The sequence below is a fragment of the Zonotrichia leucophrys genome, chromosome 5 (assembly GCF_028769735.1).
Source record: "Zonotrichia leucophrys gambelii isolate GWCS_2022_RI chromosome 5, RI_Zleu_2.0, whole genome shotgun sequence".
Classification (NCBI taxonomy): Eukaryota; Metazoa; Chordata; class Aves; order Passeriformes; family Passerellidae; genus Zonotrichia; species Zonotrichia leucophrys.
In genome coordinates, this window is record NC_088175.1 from 31,057,468 (window position 1) to 31,075,245 (window position 17,778).

The 17,778-nt window shown below is 40.7% G+C and overlaps 2 protein-coding genes across 3 annotated transcripts in view; one reads left to right on the top strand and one right to left on the bottom strand.

Annotated features, from left to right (window-relative positions):
* The window catches only part of CDAN1 (codanin 1), a 32,025-nt gene extending 24,893 nt beyond the window's left edge, over positions 1–7,132 (top strand). Inside the window, exons 23-29 of one of the 2 annotated variants that reach the window (XR_010440411.1) lie at positions 471–628; positions 1,572–1,679; positions 2,053–2,116; positions 3,243–3,445; positions 4,158–4,265; positions 5,029–5,623; positions 7,114–7,132. Coding sequence is in view for 1 of the 2 variants with exons in the window: in XM_064713865.1 (XP_064569935.1) it covers positions 471–628; positions 1,572–1,679; positions 2,053–2,116; positions 3,243–3,445; positions 4,158–4,265; positions 5,029–5,154 (767 nt within the window). In the remaining variant the exon portion in view is untranslated. Of the gene's footprint in view, positions 1–470; positions 629–1,571; positions 1,680–2,052; positions 2,117–3,242; positions 3,446–4,157; positions 4,266–5,028; positions 6,819–7,113 lie in introns of those variants that run through there. The other variant, XM_064713865.1, reaches the window with a different exon arrangement.
* Positions 7,133–7,652: 520 nt separating this feature from the next.
* The window catches only part of STARD9 (StAR related lipid transfer domain containing 9), a 94,269-nt gene continuing 84,143 nt past the window's right edge, over positions 7,653–17,778 (bottom strand). The window contains exons 25-34 of the mRNA XM_064713867.1: positions 16,796–16,993; positions 15,460–15,643; positions 14,799–14,945; positions 14,035–14,140; positions 13,290–13,432; positions 12,986–13,050; positions 12,692–12,897; positions 12,209–12,288; positions 11,665–11,823; positions 7,653–10,584 (exon numbers count right to left, since the gene is read on the bottom strand). Coding sequence (XP_064569937.1) covers positions 10,483–10,584; positions 11,665–11,823; positions 12,209–12,288; positions 12,692–12,897; positions 12,986–13,050; positions 13,290–13,432; positions 14,035–14,140; positions 14,799–14,945; positions 15,460–15,643; positions 16,796–16,993 — 1,390 coding nt within the window. The 3' untranslated portion in view covers positions 7,653–10,482. The remainder of the gene's footprint in view (positions 10,585–11,664; positions 11,824–12,208; positions 12,289–12,691; positions 12,898–12,985; positions 13,051–13,289; positions 13,433–14,034; positions 14,141–14,798; positions 14,946–15,459; positions 15,644–16,795; positions 16,994–17,778) is intronic.

Here is a 17,778-nt window from a genome sequence, read left to right on the forward strand (position 1 = left end):
TTTCATGAGGTTGGACCAAAAGCCTGGGGAGGAATGTCCAAGTACCATTTGCAGCCACAGGAGTTTAGTGTTTTGGATGCTGATCAAAATGTATTTTGGTAGAAGACATATGGTTTTTATGGGCACAGTGGTTGAACTAGCATGATCACACTGAATCAGCTTTCTGCTTTGGCATTGCCTTCTGGCTTAGCTACTGTGTTTGTTAAACCCATGGAAATATTTTTATGGAAGTGAGAAGAGTTGCCAGTTGTACCTGGCAGTGGTGGGTGGCTGTCTTCTACAGCTGTGGATTAGTATACCCTCTCCAGATTTGCCTCTGCACATTAAATATAGTAGGAGGTCGGAGAGAGGGAGTTGAAAATGTACGCTGTGGCCTTTGGAATGAAAGGCTAAGAGTGTTTGGAAATGATTCTCTGCTTCAGTGGAGACAGAAACTGAAGCAGACAGGATTTGTTCTCTGTTCTCTATAGCACTCATCAAAAGGGAAGTGAAGGCAACCTTCAATAGAATGCTGAAAGTCCCAGGATTTCCCTTGCCAGGTGAGGATGCTCTTGAGCTGAGAAGGGACTGTCCTCCAGGCTGTCAGCACTGTGCTCCATTTCCCTCCCAGATAATCAATGAGATTAAGGTACGTGGTATTCACTTCCTGGCTTGCCTTTCTGTTTTTCACATTGGTGTTTTTGCGGTTTGTTTTTGTTGCTGTTTTGTAGGGTTTTCTTTGATTGTTTGGTGGGTTTTTTAAGAGAATGTTCTGATTCTGAGGAGCTGGCTGTGGGGAGTGCTTAGGAAGCATGATGAAAAGTTCTCAGGTTTTTTCCAACCCCTGCTTGCTGTGTCTATATCAGAGTTCCCTGCTAGGAGTGCTGTCTCAGATACAGGATTTCTGGTAGCATGGCAGTGTGGCCTTTTTGACATGAGTAGAATGGAAACCACAGTGCAGACCCCATGGTATTGTGTGCAATTTCACATTCATTTAAAGTATGCACCCCATAAGGGAAAGAATTCTGAACGCCTCGCCTTTTACTGTTGTGTGTTCTGACTGTGTTTTTTGCAGCTGTTTGTCTGCTTGACAGACAAGTAATGCTGGTTATCACTGTCTTTGCTTTCCCAGCAGTTGTGTGAAAATGAGTTCACATCTTTTAATGCTTTCTTGCTTGTGCTAAAAAAAGGAAGGTAATTTGTATGAGGAAACCTCTGGGTTGGCACTGAAGCTTCCCTGACATTGTAAGAGGGGTCTGGATTTCTGTAGCACTTCTACCCTGTACTGCTTGCTGTGCTGTGAAATTTATTTAGAGCTTTCAGTGCTAGTACTTTTAAGAAATATGAATTTGTTGCCATCATTGTGTTTTACTTCGTAACATTAGTGAGAACTGTGCTAGAAAATGAGATCTTGGTAAGGTTGTAGAAAATCAGCTTAACTCTGTCTTATGAAATGTATATATACTAACTTAGGTTCTGGTTTTAATGAGGACCCAAGAACTGTTTCTGAACTGCTCTGTCACAAGTCTAAGGATCTGTTTGTGGAAGAGCAGGATACTAATGTGTATGTTACTGTTGTCTTTCTCATCAAGGATGTTCTCTGTGTTGCTGTGGGCCCTCGGGAGGAGGGTGAAGTGGTTGACTGCGTGTGGCTGGAGTGCTTGCTGGGAAGGTTGAGTCAGACACTTCGATGCAGAAAGGTAAAAGATGTAAAAAAGCAGCATAAACTCCCTTTGAATCACTTTCGGCTGTCTGATATCTGAAAAATTTAATTTCTTTGCCTCACAGTTGAGTTCAGTTGAGAGGTTTTTATTTGAGCTCAAATGTGGCAATGTTGCACTGTATTTTTTTATACTGTGTAGATCTGCTTGTTACTTCAGTTTGCCTTTGTGAGTCCCCTTTTCATATATGACTGTTTTGTCTTTCAGTCTTTAGTGGCCTCCTCATTACAGCTCTGTGCTTCTTGATGTAAATTGCCTGCCCTTCTTGGATATTTTTTATCCCTTGTGGAGCCCTGTTTTGTCCAGTCTGCTGTATGGGGAAAAAAATACAACTTTTTTTGGTGTTTTCCAGTTTGTATGTCCCACATCGGAGCAGCAGCTGGCCAAGTGCACGGTTGAGTTGGCATCTTTGCTGGGTAAGTTATGATAAGCTATTTAAGACTGAAATCTGTTATTAGAGTTCTCTTAGATCCTTGAGGTCAGAGATATAAGTGTTAAGAGCTCATGGATATTTAATTCTCCTTGGTGCCACTGAGTCTGAAGATTTTTTTCTGTCAATTTGGGTGGTTACTCTTATTCCTATTTACATTCTGCAAAACAGAGTTGTTCAGTGACTAACCATCCCTCTGATCTATTTCACATCTGTTGTTTTTTATTTATTGACACCTTCAGTTAAATATGGGAGATGTTTTCCAGTATTTCTGCCTCTGAAAAATTGTGGTGGAGTTTGGGCTTTTTTGACTAAAAGTAAGGGCCTTTTCCATTAAATTATGTTTTTATGACTTTTTTTGGGGAAAGAATGGAAGTAATTTTTTTTTTTTTGTATTATGACTCCTGTGAACATTTTCAGTCTGTTTTTTTCTCTTGCTCTGGTATGTAAACACAGTTTTTCTCTGAGCAGAAGCTTGTGATCTCAAGACAGGTGTGTTCTTCACGGGCAGCCTTCTAATTTTGTGGGTTTAGAATCAGCTTTAGAAGTTTTATACATAATTTGTCTTTCCAGAAGGCAGTTCACATCTGAATGTTGTGAAATTTATTCTGGGAGCAGCAGTGTCAACCTGTCCCATTCCATTAGATTGTACCAAGGAAGAACTGGTATCTTCCTTCCGTTTGTGTTCATTTGCAGTTAAGCACGGTTCAGTTTTGCTTTCACTTGTGTGAAGTCATGTAACTCTGCCTAGAGTCTAAACTATGGACAGCTGTTCAGTCTGTCTGTAGACTTAAATGTTTAACTGTGCTACTCTCCTCTCCTTTGCAGTAACACCTAGGTTCTCTTTGACTAAATATTAGGCTGACTTTCAGGACTTGGGCTATATTCCAACCAATTGGTGTTCTTTGTCTGAGGAATAGAAATCTCTTCCTATGTCATACTGTCTGTATAGTTTCAAAGGTCATAATTTTGAAATATTGAGCTAATATTTCCAAACTCCATTCCTCTTAGGTTCACTGGTTTCTTCTCCCTAATTGTGCTGCTGAACCAAGATGATGACTAGAAAAGGAAATAATGCAGCTATAGGAGTTCATTTGTCCTCCTCCTTTTAGTTTCAGATCATGTTCCTCTGAGTCTTGGGATCAAATCCCCAGAGAAGAGCCCTGAGAGGCTGCCTGTAAAGAACAATCCCACTTATGGCCTCCTAAAGCTGCTGTTCTCCATCTGGAAGGAGGACTTTGGGACATCTGTGCCCGTGCAGCTGATCTTCAGCAAGAAGAACATGGGTTATCTTGCAGAAGCCAAGCAGCGAGAGGTAAAGCTTGTTCTGATGTGTGGGGCAGGCTGGGATTTGTGTAGGATTTCTGCCAGCCCACAGTGCTCACTGGGGCTCGTGTGACTGAGGCCAGCAGGGTTTGGCCAGCGGGTTGGCCTTGTTTCTGTGGGGCAGTGAAAGAGGGGGATGTGTACAGCTTGTCAGGGGTTGGTGCCTGCCTTGGGGGGCTCTCAGGAAGGCACAGTTTTGGTTAGGAGCCAATGGCAAAATGGCCCATTTGGCCTGGGATATTGCAAGGACTGCACACGTGGCTGTCATTGGTTGCATCCTTGTGCCTTTTATCAGCTTGCATTTCTGCATGTGTGTTGGCGTGACAAGCACTCCAACAAAAGCTGAAAATCACCCTACTTAATTGCAGGCTAAACGCAGCTTATTTCAGGAATCAAATAATTTTTCACATTGTTCTTGAATCAGGCAGGAGTTAAATTCTTGGTGTGTTTATAGATGGAGAATTTATAATACCATATACTTATTTTATGGCAGAAGAAAATCAATGTAAGAACTGAAGGAATTGTGTTCATTCATTGTGGACATTGCTCTTGCCCTCATTGTCACATGCAGATAGTTAACGTGCTTGCTGCTTTTTCCCATGTTCTGATGCAAAAAGAAAAGTGTGAATTATACATGGATAAAGAAATAAGCACACAATCCATTTCTTTTTGACGTGTTGGTATTTTTTTCTCTTTTGCAGTGGGATTTGTTCCTTTTCCTGCTTCATGGTCTTATAGAACATGAACTAATGAGAACTAGTGAAATCCAGAATTGCCTGCATATCCTTGAAGGGCTCCCTTGGCCCTCAGTAAGTATTAGATATGCACAGACAATAAATAAAATAAAAAGTAAAGCTATGTAAACAGAATATCCTTGTATTTCTATTTAATATGGCTAAGGCCCATAACCTTCCCATCTGTTGTTCCTGCTTAATGCCAAGGAAGGACTGGTTTCCAACAAGCTTTTCTCTGTTGCTAGTGTTTGACTGAAAGCTGTACTTGTGTGAATCCACCATTGCCCATGCAGTGGAAGCGTTTCCATAATTGTAAACCAGTTTGGAGACCAGCTGACTCAGTTAACCAGTTCTCAGTTCTAGCCTGAGTGTGCTTGCTGCTTTCCAGCTGAGAATAACGTGTTGGGGAGTGTCTTAACTGGCCAGTCCTGCACTTATATCCCTGTGCCTCCTACCACCAGAGTGTGAGAGCAGCTGGAATGTTCTAGAGGAACCTCACTGTTCTGGCCACAATCAAAATGTAGGAATCAACCCAAATGCCTTGCTAAAAATGGACAATATTCCAAGGCTGAGCACTTGCAGGTTGGAGCAGTTTTAACCCTTTAAATTGTGGCAGTGGTCTTATCTGAGAAGGGGTGTGGGCATCAGAGGGGAGACTGGGAATGTCTGCAGGCATTCATCATTGCAGTCAATTCTGTAGTTCCTCTAGGTTTTTGCACTGGAAAACCATCAACGTGTTTAACCTTGTTAAACATAAATTTTTCTTTATGGAAAAATTAAGTCAGTCTCTTTTGTTTCCATTACTAAGGGTTCTCTGGTTTGTGTCTGTTTGTTGCAGGATTTTGTGAAAGACCTGAAAAGGCTGTCCCGTGTATTTGTATCAGAACATCAGATGGAGGAGCACAGGACTAACCCTTGTGAACTGACCAGACAATCTCTAACTACTATGGCCACACAAAGTTAGCAGAGGTGGACTCTGTGGACAAAAATTACTAGTGAAGATGCCCATGGAATTTTCAGTGTTTCTGAAAGGATTGGGAGCTCGTTGCTGGGAGCTTACTGAAGCTAAGCGGCCACTTGGTGCAAAACCTGCATTGGGCTTTCTGTCATGGACATTTTGCCATGGCGACTCTGCTGAAGGATTCGCATCAGCAAATGGATCTCCAAGTCAAAAGTCTTTTAAGCACCTTGATTGCATCTCAGAGCAGCTGTTCTTTGGACTCAGAGACACTTTTTGTGTTTGTGCAGCAACAGCTATGACCAGACCCAGGAATCAACTCAAGTTACTTTGTGATCAGAGAGATGATTTCTTGGTGGCTGTCTCTTAACTCAGTGTGACTTCTCATGCTCTCTTTTAACAAAGCCTCTACAGTCAGAGGAAGGAAGAGGTGAACCTATATGACACAGAGATGTGCCTATATTTATTTTTCATTGTAAGCTCAGTGTTGAAGGTTTGATTTTAATTTTTTAAGACTGATTTTAAAAGTTAAACCATATCAGATAAATCCCCTAGACCATTGATGGCATTATTCCTAAAGGATGCTTAAGTGTTTTTCCATCTCTTATTGGAAACAGAACTTGCAATTCCCAGGGTTTTTCATAGAAATAAGGAATAAAATATCTGTTTATATTTTTTACTGAAGACATATTTTTAAGACACTTTTATAGTTGTGAACATGAAATCTTGTTGCTATTCACTGTTTTTTTATAATTTTTCTTGCCTTGAGTTTGGGTTTTATCAGTCAGGAAGTGCTGCAGCAAGAGAACAACAGCCTGGAAAAGCAGACAAAGTGAAGAAGCACTGTGATGTTCTCTGGAGAGTGGGTTTTGAAAGGGGCCCATTTCTTGGAGGACAGTGGGCATTTTCTGCCCTTACAGACAGATGGTCACACCAAGAGTGTGACCTCCTGTTCGTTTCCTTCTTCCCAAGTATTTCCTTGAACTGAGATTTGGGACAGGGACTGCTGGTGAGTAGCAGAATATATTTAGGTGCTCATCAGCTGTCTCATGGGATTGCCTCCCCCTGCCCCAAAGCAGTGAGGACATTATTTCCTTTTGTCTAGGAGTGTCCTATTTCTGTAGGTTTTTCCAGAAAGCAAGTTCTGTGTTACTTAAGAACAGTTTCTGGACAAGGTGAAGCCCAGGGCTGTTTAGCTTGCTAATTAACTAACCTCTTCCCTGTACAAGGTGAGAAAAGGTAACATCTTGGAGTTAGTTTTTGAAACAAAACTACAGACAGGACTGATTACGTAGAATTGTGGCTTCTGTTAAAATATGTGATACAGAAAGAGAAATCACAGAGGCACATTAGTGTCTGACCTATATTGTAATTTTTCTTGTCTTGTTCATTAAGCACTGTATTGAAAGATTTGGCAGGTTCCACCTGCATTCCTCTTTTTAGGGGCTTTCTGAATGAAAAGAGTCCCCAAAAGTAGGCATGCTGCAATACAAATACAAATGGAACAATTCAATACAAATTGAAGAGCAAGTACACCATATCATGCCATACCTGCTCCCTGAGGCTGAGTATTATGTGATGTTTTGCTGCAGATTTCATTTGAAATTGTTGCCATAATAAACATTATTAAATGTCTTGTCTTGTGTTCAAGGTGTCAGTATAGAACCTCTTGGTATTAAGCTGAATAACAAAATGGGAACCTTGCCACAAAGCGTGGGACAAAGTGCAGCACAGACCTCCTGTCTGGCCTGTTGAACTTCTGCTAAATAGAAATCTACTTTGCTGTGTAAGGGAGGGCAGGGTGGTGCAAGGGGGAGAAACTGGAATGCATAAGAGTTAAAAAAAGTGCTTTTGGTTCTGGCATGGATTTTTTTTGGTTATTATGAAACTGTTTGCATAGCTACTATGCCACAGTCATCTTCATGAACTCAGCATACTGGAATTATCCTTCTCTTTATTTAAAAGGTGACCAAGCCCCAGGAGCACTTTGCAGCAACCAGAGAACACAGTTGTGCCCTATGGGGCTGGAGACAGTTGTGCAGTGGGACCAGCAGGTAAGAAATGCCCCTGTTTCTGTGTTCTTATGACTTAATGCAGTGATGCTGGTTCTTGGGCATCCACAGCCCCAGGCAGATTTGCTGTGTAACACCAGATGCCCCGCTCTGTATCCGAGGCCCAGGGGCAGGGTGCAGCACAGCTTTTCTGCCTGGGACCATGTGTGAGGACACGGCCCTGCAGCCCCCCGGGCTGGCAGCTTTCTCTCAGTGTGAGTCCCTTTGTTCTGGGCGCTGCTGCTGGTGCCAGAGGTGCTGCAGGCAGCAGAGCAGGAGCTCACTGAAAGCCAGCTCTGAGGGTGTGGCCTTTCTTCTGCCAGTCTTTCCTATTGCAAACTCAAAGGTCTCAAAAGAGAATTAGGAAAAATGGTGTTAAATTAACTTCCTCCTGAATGTGCTGGTCTGGGGAGTTGTGTAACAGGAGCCAGGAAGAAGCTTCACACAACTTTTTTTTTTTTTTAAATAACCAAACAAAACCCCCTTTGCTTGGAGAAAGCACTGTCACAGAACCCCAATTTAAGCAGTGACTGGCTTCTTGATTCCTGTGGCAAGAGTTCATATTCCATGCTCATTCCTCAGCAGGTAAGTAGGAGACCTACGTCTGTTATCACAAACTTGCCTTTGTGTTGATTTTCTATCCAGCATAGTTCCATAGATGGGTATCTTAGCTGGAGCAAAATAAGGTGGGGCACATTTTCTTGTGTAGAAAATACCATTTATTGTGGATATGAAAATAGCAACCTTGATTTAGGAGCAGAGATGCAACCGTAGGTGATACAATATAATTGGTTTGATCATCTGCTGCTCAGCAGTAACTTACAGGAAATTGGTTTTTGCCTGTTGTAGAGAAACAAATTTGATATCTGCTGGGCCTTTGTTTCTTTCTTCCAAACAAACCGATGCCATACATTAGCAAGTACCAAGAAATGTTGTATTTGCAAAAGAAAACATTCATATAAATAGGCTTTTTAGTATCAATTGAAGACTGTATTAAAAAAAAGTTACAATACTGATAAAAATAAAACTTAGCTTTGATAGCATATAAAAATGCTTCAAACCAAGCATATATAAATAACTTAATCTGTAAACGTAGAAAAAAAATTTTAAGTATATATAAAAATAAACATCTGATGCACTGTACAATAAGACACTATCCTTCATAGGCACTGGCATCATTGATCAACAGGAGTCCCCCGAGATGTTTTTCCTACAAAACCTGCTTTATCACTAGTGCCATGTCCAAAATAAAAGGGAAAAAAAGCAAAGCGCTGAGCAAATCTGTTGTGGTTGTATGAAGACCTCCCCTATCTCCTCTGGAAAGCTACAGGAGCAGCACTGGGGAGACAGCCAATATCCCATGCTGCTGGTTCTGCTCATTTTTCCTGGGGCTTTACTGTTCTGCCTTGTCTGCTCTTCCTTCTGGGTTTCCACTGAAGGGAGGACATTGACACGTTACAAATCTGGAAATCTGTCATTTTGCTCAGTTGCAGAAAACTGTGACAGCTTACCCATTCTTCCTTGAGGGGCTGTAAGATGTGTGATGCTCAGAGCGAACCATGCTGTGACTCAGGCTTTTAGCAAAAGGCTGCACCTCACCAAAAAGAGAACACTAATATGTTGGTGTTAAGATTGTAGCCATGACTAGCCAAAGATGAAACAAAGCAAATTTGTAAGTAAAAACTTTTGTCACCCTCCCTGATCTAGTTAGAGAAGGAAGCCTTGGGCAGGTATGTATCAAAACTGCTATATTTTTAAGTATCAAATCAAAATAGCTATGGTCTTTTCCTTTAAAACTCACTATATTAGTAACAGGAAGTAACATAGAAGCTGAGAGCCAAAATTACACCTGTGCAAAAATAGAGTAAAAGTAGATCTTGGCTCTTGAACTCAAAGGTGGCAAGTGCAGCTAACTTCACCATGTGCTGGGAAAACTCACCTTATATTGAAAGTAATGGTGTGAAAGTAGCAGGCACTGGCTGCAGTGGGGTGGATGCTTGAGTACACGTTTCTCACTTGACAAATTCAAAGTGCAAGACCTTCTTGAACAATGTGGGCTTTTTGAGCTAATGAAAGCATAACACAGCAGCTTTTATTGCTTAGATATATCTAAAGTGATTCTGTACTGTTGTGCTGAAGAATTAAATGAAGGTATTTGGATATTTGAGGTGGTTGTGGTTTTGCTTAAATTTAGGAACATGTGAACCAGCTAGGGAATTGTGTTGAACAAACATGTAAAGCCTGACAGCAGCATTGTTGGACTAAGTGCCACAGAAGTCCCATGAGGTAATTGAATGGGAAGAGTCTGTATTTGCTACAGTGAGACAGCTGGTCACATTATGAACAAAGTGTGATAAGACTGACCAGGCTATATTTTCAGATCCTAATGCATTTGGGTGCAAGTGTAGAAGGGCCGATGGGAAAAGGCATTATGGAAAAGTGTTGGAGCTACTCTTACTTGCAGGACTTAAATTCTAGGAACAAGCTGATTACTGAGTACTAACCTATCTGTGACAGTGTCACTGTGTAGAACGGTTTGGTTTCTTTGTTTGAAAGCACCTGATTCTGCAGTACAGTAAAACTGTGTCCTGAGGTATGATGGTGTCTACTGATGCTGCTTAGTGTAGTGGCAATCTGAAACACCTTACACTGGCTGCAAGCAGTCAGAAAATTCATGAAAAATCTATCCAGGGTGTAGGATGACTAGTGCATATTGCGCTGCTTTGACTTCCCTCTTCAAAGGGAAGGGAGCAGGCAGCCAGCTAAGATAAATGATTTAGCTACACAGTCAGGAATTCTGCATTTGGTACTTATCATTAGAAAGTGGCTTTGCAGCTCTGCTTAAGAGCTTGTAAAAGGTCTCAAGCCATACAGATACTGCTTCCAGGCTAAACTTACTTAAAGAAGTTGATCTCTGAAGCTGCTTGGAAACAGGAGTTAAGTAATATGCTGTATGATTCTGGCTATTGTAAAGCAAGGTATCTTCCTCTGCTCTTTATAGAGCAGTACACCTTTCTTCTCTTTCATGGAGGTTTTCCACTGCTGTTTCCAGGAGAAGATGTTCCCCACTAAACTTGCTGCATTTCTTATAAGTGGTGTTGGCTAAAACAAATGATCCTTTTCTCTAACTGCACTTTCATAGAGTCCAGCAGTAGCAACCGGGCTCCTGAAGTGAGGCTTGGTGGTGGCTGCCTCAGGAGGCAGCATTTTCCATGGTGCTTTCTGACGCCGGTATGTCCCTGTGAGCTGTCAGGAGCTCTTCAGTGCCCGCGGTGCAGCAGCGCTAAGCCGTGAGCAGGTGAGCCAGCTGAGCGATCACCAGGGGCTGCCGCTTCGCCACAGAGCTCAGGAGCCTGGTGGGGATGGCCGGGGCACCAAGGTCCACCTGCAGGGATTACAGGAAAGGCTGCAGCGTGGAGTCTGTGCCTGCTTTAAGCAGAACACTTCTCCAGTCTGGAACAGCTCTGATTTAATGAGGATGCGTTGGGCACAAAAGTCGTTAACACCCAAATGCCATTATTGCGGTGTGGTTTGTATCTTTTTCTTCTCAACGCTCCACAGACTTTCAAAACTTTGCTATTCCATGTTGCTTCTCGCAGGTATGACCCACATTGCTTTTGAGTTTGAGCTTGGATTAAAGTTTACTAGTTTGAAACACACAGTGTTGCTGAAAATGTGTGTGCATATACCAAAGGGCAATGCATGTGCATATATGCATAAAATGCATATAAAACTTTTAAATGCATATATAAATTTCACCTATGCATTATAAAATCTGTGTGGTAATTAATGATATTTTTAAAAATGTTTCTTAAGTTTTAAATAGGTGAGTTTAAAGGACTAATGGAATTTATTGCTACATAAGCATTCAAATAAATTTTATACATTAAAACATGCTCTTCTGGACATTTTTAAATACTTAGTACCCCTGCCTCGCAGTGAGCCTACTTTTCAAATAAGTCTAAAAAATTGATGATAAGATTATAATTTTCTTATTTTAAACTGGAATCCTAATCTTGAATTCTCTTTTGTATCTATTAAGTGTGAAGAATTAAAGACTTTGGTTAGAAAAATGCACCAAATATTTTCAGGGATTTTGAAAATAGTATAACCCAAGGTGGACTTCCTGTGTCCACAGCACGGTGAAAATGCAAACGAGACTCCCCATATTGGCTCTCCACATGAGCACAGCATATACTAAAATTGCTAATAAATCTTTACAGAAGAGCTTGATATCCAAGGAATCAGTGTTGAATGCTGTAAAAGCTTGGGAATGTGTTCTTTAACACAATCCTAGTAAGAGTCTCTGCATTGAGAAGTGTGAAAGAGGTGGCTTTGTGGTCACTTCATAAGGTTCATGGAGCATAACATGATGATTGTGTTTTTTGTTGCTTACCAGCTCTTAAGTGTTCTGCTGTGTAAGAGCTTTTTGCATTCAAAGTTGGACGTAAAGAAAAATCCTTACCTGTGCCATGTAAATAACTCTGGTGATCTCTCTTCCATTCACTATGTCAGGTTCCAGTATCCAAGCACTTGGCAAAATCTCCCCTCTCACTGCTTCTTTACAAGGCTGAGGCATGGCTGCATCATAGACAGACTGAAAAGCCAGGACAGACAAGTTCTCCTGCACATGACAAGGTGTAAAGATGACAATTTGAAAAATATAGCAATGTTTTCTTTGTTTGCCACGAGGCATATTTCTCACATCGCTTACTTAACATGAAAAATTACTACTCTCTTATCTATTAAATGATTCTGTCAAAATCATGTGTGTTTGCAACCAGAATATATTGTGTGACACTTGTGTTACTCTATGATGGGCCTTGGTTGGCAATTGTCATTCACAAGAGGGTTTTTACACATAATTCACTTGTGTGATGCTGGCATGTCTTTCCTTCCTGCTACACTGGCACTCCTGCAGATATGAAGATTGACTTCTTTCTCTCCTTTTTCCTTTAATCAGGATATCAAACAACTCCTCTGTGTTGCAGACAGAATGTTCACTTTACCTCTTTGGCTTCTGCAGTAATGCAGCAGAAATCCCGGGGCTGCTTTAGGTAACACAGGGAGGTATCAGTCACTATATATACTGGGGGGAAAAAAAATAAGGAAGGGGAATTAGACTTTGATGACTTCAACTTGTCACAATTTTCCCCACACCTTACATGGAGATACATATTTTATTTTGACTTGCTTCCTGGGAGCAGAGCTCTAGTTCATATGCTATAATACATATTTAAAATGCTTTTTCAAGCCACTTCAGGTTTATCTTTACTTTCTAACCACTGTCTCTACCTGCACTTCACAGCAAGATGTGTTTAATATCAGCTTTGGAAAAGTTTTGCAGAGCTGAAGCTCCCATATTAAATAATGAAATTGTTTATTTACACCTGAAGAAATGGAACAAGAAGCCTTTAACTTTCCTCCTGGCTGCCTACATCCAGCCAGGATGGTGCTGGTGGTTGTCATGTGCTACATGTGAGGATACTCACCCAGGTGGATGTGGCTGGTTACCTTCTTGTGTATTTGAGCTGTATTGATAGAGCTGTCGTAGAGATGCCTCTTGACAGGATCTCTCACCAGTCCCCACACAAAGGGAAGAGGCCTTTCTATCACTCCTGCTCCCAGAAATCCATGTCTTGTTGCTGAAGGGAAGGCTTTGTAGTACACCTGCACCTCTTTTTCTGTACACTGATATCTGTCAAAGGCAAACAAAAGGTATTTGCCCTCAAGAGGGCCAGGTGTAGAGAAAGGCCTCCCCTGACACAGAGCTGCCATAAACTTACTTCCACCCCGCTGCTGCTTGGCACGTGTAGAGGTTCCTCAGGTTCTGAGAGCATGCTGCCATTACCTTAGAAAACAATGACAAATGACACGAGCTTCACTCAAACATTCCAGCTAACACCCCATGCTCTCTTCTGCACCCTTTGGCTACAGCCTGGCTCACTTTCACCCATCCTTCAAAATTGTTCAGTGTGTGTGTCTGTACCTGACAAAGAGGTAACTGTTTGTGATGTAGGACAAGACTTGTCCCACCCATTTTTGCTTCAACTTCCAGAAGGAATAAGTGAAAACTCTGTTTTTACTTACCTCAGTGGTAGCATTAGCCAAGATATGTTTGGATAAATCTTGGTATCCTTTTGTTGAAGAGGAGTTGACAGAAATAGTTAATCCATGAGTGAACCTACAGCTGGTGCCACTTGAAGGAAGAGGTGGCTGAATTCTGCTGGCTTCTGCAGGAAAAAAAAAAAAGCCAGAGAGGTAATAAAAAAATTAAAATGTAACCCCAACACTCTTCTTAAATTGTAGGGACTTAAACTCTCCAGTGGAACCCCCAATCCATCTGATCCTAATGAAGGAGTGATAACATCCCTTGCCTCCACATTCTCTGTGTTGGTAATTACACTACAGTTATATCTGTCAGTTTAAACAGTTATTGCCACATGTAAGAAAATAAAATAAGGAAAAATAGACAGCTTAACTCTTGAGGCGAAAAATAAGAATTTGCTTTTAAAATTCTATACTCATTACAGATTCGGGCCCCACACCCCTTGCTTCCTTCCTTCATTCAAAATATTATCCTCATATTATCTGAAAAAGCTGTACTTTGATGTTACCACATCAAAAGACCAGTTTCAGAGGAAGCAAGTCACCATTTAATATTTAAAGAAATTCTAAGCAAGATCTGACTAGTGGTTGGTGATATTTTTCTGAATTAATGTAAAGGTAGGGATGTCCTTGCAATATCCAGATTCAAATTGATTTGCATAAATGACAAATCTCATTAGGCTCTGGAATGCAAAACTCAAAAGAAGCAAATGTATGTTTTACTTACCAAATGTTGAATCCTTATGCAATTGCTCTAATGTATAAAGCTGACTATTTCTAACAGCTGAGCGACCTCGTGTATCCCTTGTAAACAAAGTATTTCCAGAAGAAACCTGGTTTAAGAAAGTGCAGAAGTGGGAATGTTCATTTGAAGTGGGAAAAATAATTTGTGTTACATAGGCAGTGGAATATTAGTAACAAATCTGCCTTACAAGGCTGGAAGTTTCTCTTTATCGTGAGGTAACCCCTTTGCCTTTCCCCTAGTTATGAAATGATACTTTAACTTGGGAAATTTAGCAAAACAAGTGTAAGGAACTAGCATGGGTGCATACTGCAGAAGTGACTTCAGGAAAGTCCATTTTCACACATGGAAACTCAAGTCAATGCATGTATCACTGAGGGTGTCACTCAGAATATCAGATGCCATCAGATTTATCACAAGAATAAATTTTCCAAAACATTTCTAAAACTATTTCTAAAACATTTGACAGATTTCTGACAGTTACATAGGCAGTAGTAACTATCTGATTTTTTCATCCATGAACTACAAAAAAAACTCCCTGCAAAATAAGTGTCACTGACCTTTGCAATTACATTACAAAGTGCTCCCTTGCCCCATGTCATCCCTCTCTGTACTGGTACTGCAAACTTGTGCTGCTTCATAGCTGTGACAGAATTCAAATAATGTCGAAAACCATCTCTGCTCCTACACGATAGCTCTGTGCCTGAAGCACCAGGGGACATCAGTCTCACCCAGCAGCGGTTTCTCACCTGCCCTTCCTGGCTGCTGAAGTGACTTGCGGTGTATGTGGCAGTATTACTGCTGTTGTAACCAGATGTTGGGCCAGAGGACAGGCTGAGGCTGGAGTCTGTACATAAAGTGCTTGTACTTGCAAGAGTCTTCAGTCTCGCTTCTTCCTGTAATAGGAATCACAGTATTGCAAACAAAACAAAACAAAACAACACCAAAAAACCCCAGCACTGAAAGTTGAAAGAGGAATCTGAAGAAATCCAGTTTCTTCCAAGAAGTGTTGACACAAACTTGCCATACAGAAAGCATTAAATAAGCAGGTTTTTTTGAAAGCCTAGGATCATATAAACCATAGAGTGAATAGTCCTGTAGAACTTGGCAGTCTGGGAAAATGCAGCTTTTGCTGTTTTCTTCACATATAAGAGTTCAGACTATCAAATAATGCTAGGATGCTTTTAAGAGGAAGAAGGTTTATAGAAAGATATCTTTTCAGTCCCATTTGTTGCTCTTTGTCTACTTCTCAAGCCCCTGACTTAACTTGCTGATCAAATACAGTTGTTAAAGACTGAAGATTTTACTTTACCAGTGCAACTACTCAATGCTAGAAGACCAAGTAAAAATTACATACAAAGAAAATCCTGAGAACTTCAAGACTATGTATACTTTCAACATAATGCTCACCTTCTGTAACTGAGAAAGTATTTGTTCCCGTATCCGCCTTTTTTCTTGCTCTGCTCTTTCCCTCAGTTTGTCCCTAGCTCTTGCAATTTCAGTTTTGGTTTCCTCTCGTGCCCTCTGATAGTCTCGGAGCAGCAGTTCAATGTCTGAAGGGTGCTGAATGCTTCTTCTTTTTGGTTCTTGAACTCTGTAAGGATGGACAAGTAATGGGAAACACACATAATTACTTGAAATACCATGAGAAAATCATATTTCAATTCAGAACAGGAAAACCTGCCAGAAAAGCAATTAAACCCCACCACATTAGCCTCCCAAAAGCTTTTCTTTGCTCACTAAAGGCTAAGTAGACATAAGCCTTGGAAAATTACTCAGATTGCAAGTCCAATTACTACTGAGATTACTACAGTGGTTTCCTAACCAGGTCTCCATATGATATAAGGTTATGGCTTTGGCAAATCACATACAAGATTATTGTGTTGGGAAAATAACTGTCTCCTGACCACAAAGGAAGCAAAACATTTAGGGAATATTGTGGGAAACGAGAAACAGAAATTTTAAAAAGTGAAGTGTTGCAGAGTTTTTCTGATATTTAAAATTAAACTGAACTCTGTGGCTTCTAAGTTAGTGAAGGAGTGTTCTGGTTCCTGCTGGGCTAATTTTGCTGGGAGGAGGCATGGCCAGGGCACAGAGGTTACTCTGTACCACCTCACATCATTGCTGTGGTAGGGGAAAGGCGCTCTTCTGGCAGAAGGGGTTCATTCCAGCTGAGATGTGGCAGAGGGAGCCATCCCATATTGTCTATTGCCAGGGGGCTGAAATTACTTCAGTTTGAGTAATTTCTTTTCTCATATATTTTGTTATTAATGCTGTTGCTGTTGCTGCTCTTTTTTTTATCGCATTGGTGTTTCCAGTAAATTGTTCTTATCTCAACCCATGATCTTTACCTTTCCTACCTCCAGTTGGAGGGGAAGGGGAAGCAGCACTGATTTTAGCAGAAGTACGAAATTGAAGAATACCAATTTAGTACTAAATCACAGCAAGATTGGTCTCTAGTCAGTCCAGAGAGAATACTTGGCTGTCCCCATCCATCATACACATATAATAAATTAGACACTTGTTATGGCCTGAAATAAAACTAGATCCAATATTTTAATGAATGTTTTCTAAAATCAGGCATGTGTTTTTCCTGAAAGCATTTTCTAGCCCAAAGGTGAATGCACCCACACTGAGAAGAATTCTGCCCCTGAAGTCTCGGGTGTCAGCAGGAACCATAAATGTGCAAGCATTGTGAACACTGTTCATGAGCAGCAGGACTAAAGGGAGGTTTCCAATGCCCCACCTGGTGTTTTCCACCACATCTCTTCTCAGCTGTTGCAGATATTCTCGGCGTCTGCTGGGGAGATCTGGATCCCTCTGACTTGCATCCAGAGTCTGGGACAGACTCAAATGCTTCAGGGGGCTCAGGCTTCGGCTTCTTTGGTATCTTTGGAGCCTTTTTACTCTTTCCTTCCTCAGAGTTTCAATAGTTCTCATGTGTCTGTTAGAGAAACGTGATTAGAGTGACAAATCACCCTGCAAAGTTACATTTTCTGATTTTTTTAAGCACTTAAGTATTAGGTAGATTTTTAATGTAAAATTTTCTAGGAATCTGATACCTCTTTGTCTACATGCTGAGAGATGATGTAGAAATTCTAAAATGCCACTGCTTTTCTGACAGCAGGAAATGCAAGAGAGGGTTGTGATTACTGCTGGTAACAACTGAGAGGAAAATTGTGAATGAAGACTGATGTAGCTGCTTCAAAATTTTTGTTGCAATATTTTCCCAAATGTTCTACAATCACAAGAATCAAGTTGCTTTTTTAAAATGTTCTACAATCACAAGAATCAATCTTGTTTTTTAAAAAAATTATTTTGTATATTTATGGGGAGGTTAAAATTATTTTTGTTTATTCATACAGCAGCATTTATTCGCAGAAGCATGAATGGGATATTTCCATAAATAGGATGTATCAATCATTTTTACATCGCAATAAATCAATTAAATATATTCCCACATCACCAGGTACACAGGATAACTCTTGTGGCTGCTAGAAATTTTAAGAGTGAGGTAACACTAGATTTGAATTGCACCAAATCACTTTTCCTTGTGTTCTTGGAGTAACCCCAAAATATTGTCCTAAATGCATTGCTTAAAAGTTTTCAAAATAATCCTGATAGTGTATCTCTTCACATTCATTGTGACTAAGTGATTGGCTCATTATTAAATGCTATTTAAGCTGCATGAAGTGTATTAAAAATACTTTAAACAACAGTACATAAAGT